The sequence below is a fragment of the Dipodomys merriami genome, unplaced genomic scaffold (genome assembly GCF_024711535.1).
Source record: "Dipodomys merriami isolate MVZ:Mamm:240054 unplaced genomic scaffold, mDipMer1.0.p SCAF_194, whole genome shotgun sequence".
Classification (NCBI taxonomy): Eukaryota; Metazoa; Chordata; class Mammalia; order Rodentia; family Heteromyidae; genus Dipodomys; species Dipodomys merriami.
The window spans coordinates 1,433,469-1,445,201 of record NW_027203315.1 but is presented as its reverse complement, the minus strand read 5'-3'; the positions used below and the strand labels follow the sequence as shown (position 1 = coordinate 1,445,201).

Sequence of the window (11,733 nt, the reverse complement as noted above, 5' to 3'; positions counted from 1 at the left end):
GTGCGACACATCATCCACACTGTTGTTTTGTAATAGCTTGCTCAGAAGAACAACTAAATAGACTAAGAGTGAATCAATCACAAGTTGCTCATCACCAGTGATTAGTTAAAGAAAAGAGCAAACACTGAAGACACTTTGGGGTTCTCCCCAAGGCACAATGCAGATTGTAGTCTTTATTAATCCATCATATTTTTAAATATATATTTTATTGTAAACATACTGTACAGATTGGTTATACCATTATGAGTTAGGTCATGAATACATTTCCTTTTGAGCATTGTTACCCCTCTGAGAAAGACTTTACTACTATATATGTACTGCAATAAGGACTAATATCTTCCTTTAGATTTTCCATTCAAAAACTGAACTGGAATAAGTAAGTCATTTGTACTATAACGCATGGATCACACATACAGAGGGAGACTTAAGGGAACAGTAGAAATATGGTTGTTCTCATGTTCTTGCCTCCAATACTAACACTATTTACTCATCTATTGTTCCCATAAGCATGTTGGAGATGACCTGAATCCAGTCCCAAAGGGCTAGAACTCATATTTCGAAGAAGAATTCATCAAATTACCTTGACACACCACTTCTTAGTATAAAAGACAGAAGTTTATAATTTCAATCTCTGAATTACTTTTCAAGACTGGTTGTTTCTACAGGCTTTGGATAATATTGAAGGACAACATACCCACTCAACATAATGACAAGTATTGGCTCAAAGAGAGCTGAAGAGTGAAGAATGGTTTCCCATCACCTTAGCTTACCTCTGCCATGAAGGATTTCTCTGTATAATTTACAGAGGTTTTCTGACAAAGATTTTCCTACATTGGGTTTCTTTCCTGGGTAAATATTTTAATAATTGCTGAAGGTTGGTTTCTGGTTGAAAGACTTCCTCTCATGTTTATACTGAGAGAAATTCAGTCATGTGGCCAGGTCTCTGATACCTGTACAGATGTGACTTCTGGCAAAATGTTTTCTGTACTCATAGTTTCTCTCCTGTGTATGATCTCACATATGCTGAGGACTCAGTTTTGATTGAAAGTCATTTCACATATGTTCTATTCACTACTTTCTTTTCTCCTATGTGAGTCAGTTCTCTGATGAACACTGAGGTATTACTTTTAGGTCAAAGACCTTCCACATTTGTAATATTCTTAAGATTACTCCGCTGTGTCTGTCCTATGAACTTGGATCTATGAATACTTAGTAAAGGACTTTCCACATTTGATATATTTGTATTTTCTCGCCTGTGTCGGTTCTGTGATGCAAACTGAGTTAGGACTTTTTCTTGAAAACCTTTCCATTTATTTTTCCTACATATGATTTCTCTCCTCTTTGTGTGTGAGGGTGTGTGTGTGTCTGTGTGTCTGTGTTTTGTGTGTGTTCTGTGATGAACCCTGAGCAGTGTCTTGTAGTTGGAGGACTCCACATCTGCTATATCATAAGGTCTCTATCCTGTATTGGTTCTGTATTGCAATTTCAATTTTCTTACAGATCAAAGACTTTCCCCATTTGGTACAATCTGAAGTTATTTCATTTGTGTGAATCAACTTATGTATGTTAAGCTGTGACCTCCAGGTCTTTCCACACTGGTTGCATTCATAAGGTTTCTCTACTTGTGTTCTGTGATGGATATTAAGGTTTGCCTTCCAGGTGAAAGAATTTCCATGCCTGCTACATACATAGCATTTCTCTCTGGTGGGTTTTTTTTCTGATGGACAGAAAGGTGTATGTTCTGGGTGAAAGACTTTCCACATAGCTGACATTCATAAAATTGATCTCCTGTGTTTGTTCTCTGGTGGACAGTAAGGTGTAGCTTCTGGCTGAAAATCTTTCCACACATATGACATTCATAAGGTTTCTTTCATGTGTGTTTTCTGATGGACAGTGAAGTTTTACTTCCAGGTGAAAGCCTTTTCACACGTGTTACATTCATAAGGTTTCTCTCCTGTGTGTGTGTTCTCTGGTGGCGAATAAGCTTTGATTTCTGGGTGAAACACTTTCCACACAGGTTACATTCATAAGGTCTCTCTCCTGTGTGTGTTCTGTGGTGGACAGTAAGGTTTACCTTTTGGGTGAAAGACTTTCCACACACATTACATTCATGAGGTTTCTCTCCTGTGTGTGTTCTCTGGTGGAGAGTAAGACTTGATTTCTTGATGAAAGCCTTTCCACATACGTTACATTCATAAGGTTTCTCTCTAGTATGTGTTCTCTGGTGGAGAGTAAGGTATGCCGTCTTGGCGAAAGATTTTCCACACACTTTACATTCATAAGGTTTCTCTCCTGTGTGTGTTCTCTGGTGGCTAGTAAGATATGCCTTGCAGGAGAAACACTTTCCACAAATGTTACATTCAAAAGGTTTCTCTTTTGTGTGTCTTCTCTGGTGAACAGTAAGCTTTGATTTCTGGATGAAAGACTTTCCACACACGTTACATTCAAAAGGTTTCTTTCCTATATGTATTATCTGATGGACAGTGAGAGTTGACTTCCAGGTGAAGGAATTTCCACACAAGTTACATTCATAAATTTTCTCTCCTGTGTGTATTCTCTGGTGTCTAGTAAGATATGCCTTGCATGTGAAAGATTTTCCACAAATGTTACATTCAAAAGGTTTCTCTTTTGTGTGTGTTCTCTGGTGAAAAGTAAGCTTTGATTTCTTGGTGAAAGACTTTCGACACATGTTACATTCATAAGGTTTCTCTCGTGTGTGTGTTCTCTGAGGGACAATAGGGTGGGTCTTCTCAGTGAAAGACTTTTCACACTCTTTACATTCTTCAACTACAGAAGACACATGAGGACTATATGCAGCACACATCTTACCTGGTTCACTGAAAACACCCATGTTCTGACAGCCAGTGACCTTTTCTATCCTCATCCCTAAGGAGTTCGCATTATTCTTAATCAATTCTGACTTCTGTATGGAGCTCAAATGAAAACTTCTTATAAGTCTCAATTTTTCCTCCCCTGGGTTACTATTCATGACTGCTACTTCAGAGAGATATTTATTGTGACTTTCCTGACAGGTGCTAATCACATCCTCCATTTCTGGGACATCTAAAATGAATAATAGAAAAGTAGACAAAAACACAAATGAGAAACATAAATTCCTTAATATAAAGATATTTCCTCACTTTCTGTTACTATATTTTCAAATATCAAAGCATTGCTTTATGCAGAATATATACTTTTCTTTGCAATGTAGTAATTACGAAAGTAGTACTGACATTTCACAATGGAAAATAATGTTTTCTGTATTTCAGATTTTTCTTTTTTTCTCAAGGAAATATTTACTCAAATAATTCATCTCCATACTCTTAATGCTTCCATTCTGAATCTCCCTCTATGCCCAGAACCACTGATAAGAAATTGTCTCAATCAGAGAATAGCAGCCCTAGCATACTCCTATTTTCCTCCTCCTACCTGCATAATACTAGTTTAAAAGAAAATGAGATCTCCTTTCTACATTTCTTATTGTCTTTTTCTCTTTATGAAAGACGTCTCTACAGAAAAAGGGAATTACTAACATTAACTACACTAGCACACCAAATTCAGTTTGTCTCCAGGACAATTCTGGATTGAAAATTCCTTGAGACAAAGGATCACCTAGTTCTCTGCCACACATTACTCAGGGGCACTAGGAATACTATTACTCTGTACAGCTCAAGATAAACAGACCAACTGGGCTCTGGACCCACCATGACCATTGTAGATGCTTTAACTCACCTGTGAAATTCTTGTCTGAGGCTTGTCTTATCCATGGTTCTTCACCCTGCTCCAGCTTCACAATCAATTCAGGTTTAGGACCACAGTGCCCTGTGAATAAGAAATAGTGGAGAACAATTGCTCTTGCTGGGTCATCATTAATGTAAGGTCACAGACATCCTCTTCACAAGGTGGCTCCTAAATCTGGTTTCTCAATTGTTTGTGTGGGGGGTGGTCGAGATGTGGGGCCTGAACTCTGGGCCTGGGAGTTCTCTCAACTCTTAAGCACAAGGCTAGCACTCTATCACTTGAGCCAGAATGCCAATTCCAGCTTTTTTCCCCTGCTTATGTGGTGCTTAGAAATCAAACAGAGGTTCTCAAGCACACAAGGCAATTGCTCTACCCCTGAGCCATCTTCCAGGCCCATGGTTTCTCTATCCTTAATAGCTCCATGGTGGAGTTTCCCTCAGCTTTGAGTTTTTTGTGTCCATTGTGTGGCTTGAACTCAGCTCTTTTGCTCAAAGCTAGCATTCTACTAGTTTGAGTCTTGGCTACATTTCTAGTTTTGCAATGATTAATTGGAGATAAGAGTCTCATGGTCATTTTTCTATAGCTGCTGGCTTAAAACCAAAATCTTCAGATTTCAGCCTCCAAGTATCTAGGATTCCAAGAGTTTGGCTTTCAAATACACACTTTCAACTACTGGTTTCCAGTTCATACTGTCAGTAGTAAGGTATATTCTATCTAGACTCTACATCTACCTATAATAATAACCCCAAGGCTGGGAAGTCAGTCGCCTGTGAGTGGAGCATATTTTAGAACTTTTGTCCAACTACTGATTAGAATCCTTATAGAATGAGAAAAAAAATAGCTCTTGAGTTACATATAATGAAGTTGAAGTTTCCCTTACAAAGAAATGACACTTCCCTTGGAGTGGAAACTTTTTCTTTTTTGTTTTGAAATGCAATGGTCCAAAGGCTTACACTTGTAACCCTTCATTGAGGAGGTGAGATCAGAAGAGGCAGGCTTGAAACCAACCTGGGCATGGAAACCCAGAATATAGCCCAAAACAAAAGCCAAAATGGAGCTGTGGCTCATGCAGTAGTGAGAAAGGCAAACAACACCAAGCCCCCAGACCTGAATTTGGCTGGCTTTTATACTGGCAGTTTTTTATTTGGGAATGGACTGGAATCTTTTACCTAAATAACATAAACAGTCAAATGTCTACCAAAATAAAAGTACTTGATCTTCCAAGAAAAAGTCACCTTTGCTCACCCAAGGACATGAGGTTGCTATAGGTCTCCAGCATTACATCTCTGTGAAGGGTCCGCTGACCAGTATCCAGATCCTGCCACTCCTTCCATGTGAAGTACACAGCCACATCATCAAATGATATCAGCTTCTGTAATGGCACATTTCCATCAAGAAATTAAACCTGGGTCAAGAGAATTCCAATCTGGAACTTCATTATGCTGCAGTTCTGCTTTTGTCTTACATAAAATGTTTGCAGCTTGCTGTGTTATCTATTCACTGGGAAAATTAAATAGCAAATTAGAAATATTTGACAATATATAAACCTGGTCATGAAAATACACAGATTGGGGCTGGGAAGTTACCTCAGGGGTAGAGTGCTTGCCTTGCAAGCATGAGGCCCTGGGTTCGATTTCTCAGAACCACATAAGCAAAAAGAAAAAAGCTGGAAGTGGTGCTGTGGCTCAAGTGGTAGAGAGCTAGTCTTGAGCTGAAGAGTTGAGGGACAGAGCCCAGGCCCAGAGTTCAGGCCTCACAACCGACTAAAACAATAATTAAATAAGTAAAATAAAATAAAATACACAGATTGGCAGGACACTGGTGGCTTATCCTCCTAGCTATTCAGGAGGCTGAGGTCTGAGGATCTAGTTTCAAGGCCAGCCCGGGCAGGAAGTCCATGAGACTCTTATCTCCAACTGGCTTCATCTTTGATAGTTTTATATACCCAAGAGAAATGCACCATGGTTCACATTCTTTTCACATCTTCCTAGCTTTTTTTAGACTTTGAGAGTATTTTTGTTGTTTTTATTTAAAACAATATCCATACTAGCATGTATAACATAGTTATTTTATCGGAATTTTGATTTGAATTTTTCTCATGACTACTGATATTAAACTACTTTTATATTTTAATGTACTACCAGTGTATGTCGTTTTTAGAAAAGTCTCTTCAATCTTTTTCCCATTTTAAAATTAGATTTTTTTGTGTGTAGGTGTTTCTAGAAGGATTATCCTTATATTTTCTAATTCATATTGGTTAAAAATCCATTTAGAGAGATATGCAAATACTTTTCTCATACCATGCTTTTTTTTCCCTTATTGGTAGTGTTTTTCAACATACAAGGTCTTCGTTTGTATTTATTACTCATTTATTTATTGATTGATTTATTTACTTACTTATTTACTTATTTATATATTGTAGGATATGCGGCTTGAACTCTGGGCCTGAATGCTGTCCCTCAGCTCTTAAATTCAAGACTAGCACTTTACCACTTTGGCCACAGCACTACTTCTGGTTTTCTGGTGATTTACTGCAAGTAAGAGTATCACGGCTATTCCTGCCCAGGCTGACTTTGAGACCCAATCTTCAGATCTCATCACTTCAGTACCTAAGATTACAGGTGTGATCCACCAGAGACTCACATTGTTTGTTTCTTTGTTTCTTCCATGATGTACTTTTGGAATTCTATTTATGGGTTACTGTCAAATCTAGCATTCTTATTTTTTTCCCTCAGTCGTGGGTCCTGAACTGTGGGCCTGGGTGCTTTCGCTCAGCTCTTCAGCTCAAGGAGAGTACATTACAAACTGAAGCAAAAGAACAGCTCCAACACTTTTGCTTATGTGGTGCTGAGGATTCAAACCCAGGGCCTCATGCATGCTAAGCAAGCACTCTACCACTGAGCAATCTTCCCAGACCAGTTAGTGTCAAATCTGATGCCATGAAACTTTCCTCCCCTTCTCTCTTCTCTTCTTTTCCCTTTCTCTCTGTTCCCCTCCTCTCCACTACTCTCTTGTCCTCTTTTCTTCCTTCTTTTCCCTGACCTTTTGCTTACCTTCCCCACCTTCACTCATTTTCTTTTCCCTTTATATCTGAGATGAAGGCTTGCTAGTATCACTACAGTTAGGTTTCTAACTTAGAAACACATGTAATACACATACCTCATGGTATTCTTGAGCTACTATTGGAGCTTGAACTGCAGGTCTCACAGTCAGTCAACTTCCTCACTCACTGTTGGCACTATCACTTGAGCCATACCTCTAACCTGTTCATTAACTGCTTAGTTTGAGTTGTCTATCCACCTGGCTTCCAGACCTCAGTTTCCTCCCTTTAGGAGCTAGGCTCAATTGACAATCTTGAGCAAGAAGTACTTGCCTTGATTTTTCTTACCTCAACATTTAACATTAGCACTTAATTGGATACTACAATGAAATAGTTTATTGTTACTGGTTTATGTAGAATTAATATGCAACCTAAACTGAAATAGTTTATCTTTCAAATTAAGTGTTGTAATGTGTTTCTAACAATTGTAACTGTTCTAACTGTGGTAGATTTTCTTCACTAAGCAAATCGCTTATGCTGGAGGTATTGCTTTATAATTAATGCAATTTAATGTTATTGTGGAGGTGATGTATAGAGAGGTATAATGATATGAGTAAGGTAAAAATACCCTTCTTTGCATACAGTGTCTTCCATTCCTTCATTCTCTCCCAATCTCTCCCTCCTATCTCTACTCTTGAGTTGTATATTTTACTTTCATCACCCTATTTCCCTAACATTCCATGGCTCTGCCACACCCACCAGAAGATATACATGTGAATATACCATACAAAATGGAAAGCAATTGTTTTTATTTCACAAGTGAAGTAAGAAAGTAGCTCCCTTTAATATTGAATAAATCACAATGATAGCATACATATATTTTTTACATATCCATTCTAGTTTTCTACTGTTTGTTTTACTGTTAGATTATTAGAAACATATTGTTAGATTTTATCCTGTATTTATATCATATTTATTTGTCATACTGATTTCTAGACAATTTCTATTCAGATCTATTCTCAGTGTGTCTATTTTGGTAAATATTACAGCATAGTGCTTTATAAGCAGCATTTAGTAAAGATAATGCCATAGATGTGTGTGTTTCTAGTGACCATTTGTCTAGTTATTCAGTCATTAAGAGGAATATTACTTCTCCAATCATAATGATAGATTAAAGAAATTATCATTCCTTGGCCTTTTAATCATGTCTTTGTATACTTTGGTTTTCAGCATAGAACTTTTGTTATACACATTTATAATTTGCCTGTTATTATCAATGCTCTGTATCTGTGGTAACACAATTTGTGCTGAGGTTCTTTTCCTTCATATTATGAATACTTGTATTTTTTAGTATTGATTATTGCTTATGGTATATTTATATTGATTTACTTTTCTTTCTTGATACTTAATATATGTCTCTTTGGCTTATTGAGTTTTTTGAGTATGGTTTCTTCTGTTCAAATCAGACAGTACCTGATATATTTACTATTTTTATATTACAATATTAACATAGTTTTATTTTAGTGATTACTTTAATATTTATTATGTTTGTCTCATCTGATATGTATTTCTTAGTTTGCTTTCATGTAACCTGCACACATACTTCTTTTTTTTGGGGGGGGGTCTGGTCATGGGGCCTGAACTGTGGGCCTAGGCACTGTCCCTCAGCTCTTCAGCTCAAGGCTAGGGCTCTACCACTTGAGCCACAGCGCCACTTCCGGCTTTTTTCTTTTTTGGTTATGTGGTGCTGAGGAATCAAACCTAGGGCCTCTGGCATGCAAGGCAAGCGCTTTACCACTGAGCCACCTTCCCAACCCCTGCACACATCCTTCTATACAGTGCAAATCACCTCGAATACAATCTCCAGGGAATATTCTGTACACTGTAAATCACCTCTGATACCTATTATAATTTAATTCCTACTAAATAGTTATTACAATGCATTATTCATTGGATAATGCCAGTTTTTTCAAAGGCGGCATGTTTACTATAGGTGCCATACTTTTTCAAGTATTTGGGTTCTATGCTTTGTTGAATCTGTGCAACAAACAAATATGTAAGACCTAATATATTCCTTTGAAAATGCTACTGTAGGTGTTGGAAAGGTGGCTCAGTGGAGAGTGCTTGCCTTACATGCATGAGACCCTGGGTTTGGTTGCTCAGGACCACATATAACAGAAGAATATGGAAGTGGTGCTGTGGGTCCAGTAGTAGAGCAGTAGCCTTGAGCTGAAGAGCTGATGGACAGAGCCCAGGCCCAGAGATCAAGCCACATGAATGATGAAAAGAAAAAACATACCACAAATAACATAGTGCGTATAATAATATTTAAAGTTGCTGGACACAAGTGTCTCATGTTGGTAAACCTGAGACCTGAGGATTTAGATTTCATCTAGCCCTTTTAGAAAGGTCAATGAAACTCTAATCTACAATTAATCATCGAGTAATCCAGAAGTAGAAATTGATAGATGGCTCAAGTGATAAATCCTTAAGATAAAATGGTCAGGAACAGCACTCAGACAATGAGATCAATACCTAATATTAGTATGTTTTACTGCGATATATGAAAATAAATGTTACTTTTAAAAAGTGGGTGGATGGGCTGGGAAGGTGGCTCAGTGGTAGAGCGCTTGCCTTGCATGCATGAGGCCCTGGGTTCGATTCCTCAGCACCACATAAGCAAAAAAAAAAAGCCGTAAGTGGCGCTGTGGCTCAAATGGTAGAGTGCTAGCCTTGAGCTGAAGAGCTGAGGGACAGTGCCCAGGCCCAGTGTTCAGGCCCACAACTGGACCCAAAAAAAAAAAGTGGGTGGAATTGTGCAAAAATGCATATTGTTCAATAAGTAATGATATCAATGAAATCAATCCAGTAATCAATCAAGTAATGAAATGAATACCTGGCTTATGGAACTTTCACATACATATATATGTGTAAATACCCATATGTATATATGTATACATACACATGTGTATGTATACATATATGTGTATATGTGTATATATACATATATACTAATATGTGTATATATAGACATATACATGTATGTATGTACACATACATATATATATATATATATACCCCCTTCAAAATAATTTTTTAAGAATGCAAAAGTAACAGAAACATAGAATAAATTCTCCTATGGATCTAGGTAGCATTTGAAGCAGGGAGGGTATGCAGACATGGTATAGGAGGTAAATATGGTTTTAAAATGTGTGTGTGTGTGTGTGTGTGTGAGTGTGTGGTGTGTTTATCAATGAAACTTGCTGACATTGGGTTTTTTGTTTTCATTTGCTCATTTGTTGTTTTGTTTTTGTTTGACATTTCTGGGGCTTGAACTTAAGGTGTGAGAACAGTTCCTGAATTTCATTATTCTGAAGGCTACCACTCTACCACTTGAGCTACAACACCAGTGCTTCTAGGGGTGTTTGGTAGTTGTTGTTTATTAGGTACTGAGAAATCAAAACCTGTGCTACATGCATGCTAGGCAAGCACTTTATCACTAAGCCAGCCCCAACCACACTGTTTTAAGAAAGGAGGCAGGGCTGGGAGTGTGGCTCATTGGTAGAGTGCTTGCCTTGCTACATGAGGCACTGGGTTCCATTTCTCAGCACCACATCAGCAGAAAATTCATTGTGACTTATCACCAATTAAATGCCAGAAAACTACAAGTGACATTCTGGCTGGAAGTGGTAGCATGGTAGCCTTTATTGAAAAGATAAGGGAATATGCCAGGCCCTCCTGAGTTTAAACCCCACAACCAAAAATTAAAAGAAAAAAGAAACAATCATGAACAATCAAAAACCTAAATACTTGCTCATTGCTTTTGTTCTTCTATTTTTCTTTGTTCTTGTAACTGTATACTTCGTATCATTCCATTTCCTACTTTCTTCCTTTCACTTTGGATGATTGAACCTTGGGACTTGTACCTGGAAGGTGGATACTACATACCAGCCTATTCTTTCTTCTTTTAACATAAAAAGTCTGCATATAGGACAAGCAAGGTAGTGAAGTAGTACAGGTCTTGCATTGCATGAATGAGGACTGGGATGTATTCCTCAGGTCCACATGCACAGAAAAACTTGGAAGTGGTGTTCTGGCTCAAGTGGTAGAATGCTACACTTTAGCAAAAGCAGCTCAGGGACAGCACCTGGCCTCTGAGGTCAAGCCTAAGGACCAGCAAAACAAAACGTCTGCTCATTTAGGCAATACTTCCCCTGCAATTTAAAAGACAAACTTACAAGTGACTTTAGTTCACTTTCAATACTACTGTCCTCCTTTCCAGTGAGTGCAGGGGCTGCATACAGAAGAGACTCTATGCCTCTGCTGTCACTTGTAAACTAGCTGTTGTACAACAGTAAGCATCAACACATACATTTCTGGTCTTATTATTTTGAACACAATGGGCTTTGTCAAGGTAGGTCAAAATAAGTGAAGGAAACCTTTCCTTTTCACTTATTGGTTGTGATTGTAATGGATCTATCTTGCTGAGGACTTAAGTCTGACATTCTTGTCATTTGAGTTCTCTCTGAACTACTTTTCAATTTGTTTTCTTCTTAGGACACACACACACACACACACACACACACACACACACACACACACACACACACACACACACACAAATATCCTGAAGAATTTTAACTAGTTCATCAGACAATAGTTTTTACTACCAATTCTTCTTGTCCACAGCAGTTGTATCATCTACATAAGACAAGACAATTACATTAGGTCACTGGCTTAACTTGACTAACAGGTCCCTGTGTGAACAGTCAGCCCTCCTGAAACCTGGGCACACCATGTCCCATGCAAGGTGTGCCATGTGGTGCTGGTGCTGTACTGATGGGTAGCACAGGCCCTGACCTTGGCTCCTTACTCCTGTCCCAAGGGACATGCCAGGCTTGCATATTGCATGAAGACTTTGGCAAGGCGCTTCTCTCCTCGGCTGACTCCTC

At 38.3% G+C, this 11,733-nt stretch overlaps 1 protein-coding gene across 1 annotated transcript in view; it reads right to left on the bottom strand.

The window, feature by feature from the left end:
• Positions 1 to 1,856: 1,856 nt before the first annotated feature.
• The window catches only part of LOC138831384 (zinc finger protein 25-like), a 43,109-nt gene continuing 33,232 nt past the window's right edge, over positions 1,857 to 11,733 (bottom strand). The window contains 2 exon segments of the mRNA XM_070028495.1: positions 1,857 to 1,964; positions 1,967 to 2,326. Of these exon segments, the coding sequence (XP_069884596.1) occupies positions 1,857 to 1,964; positions 1,967 to 2,326 (468 nt within the window).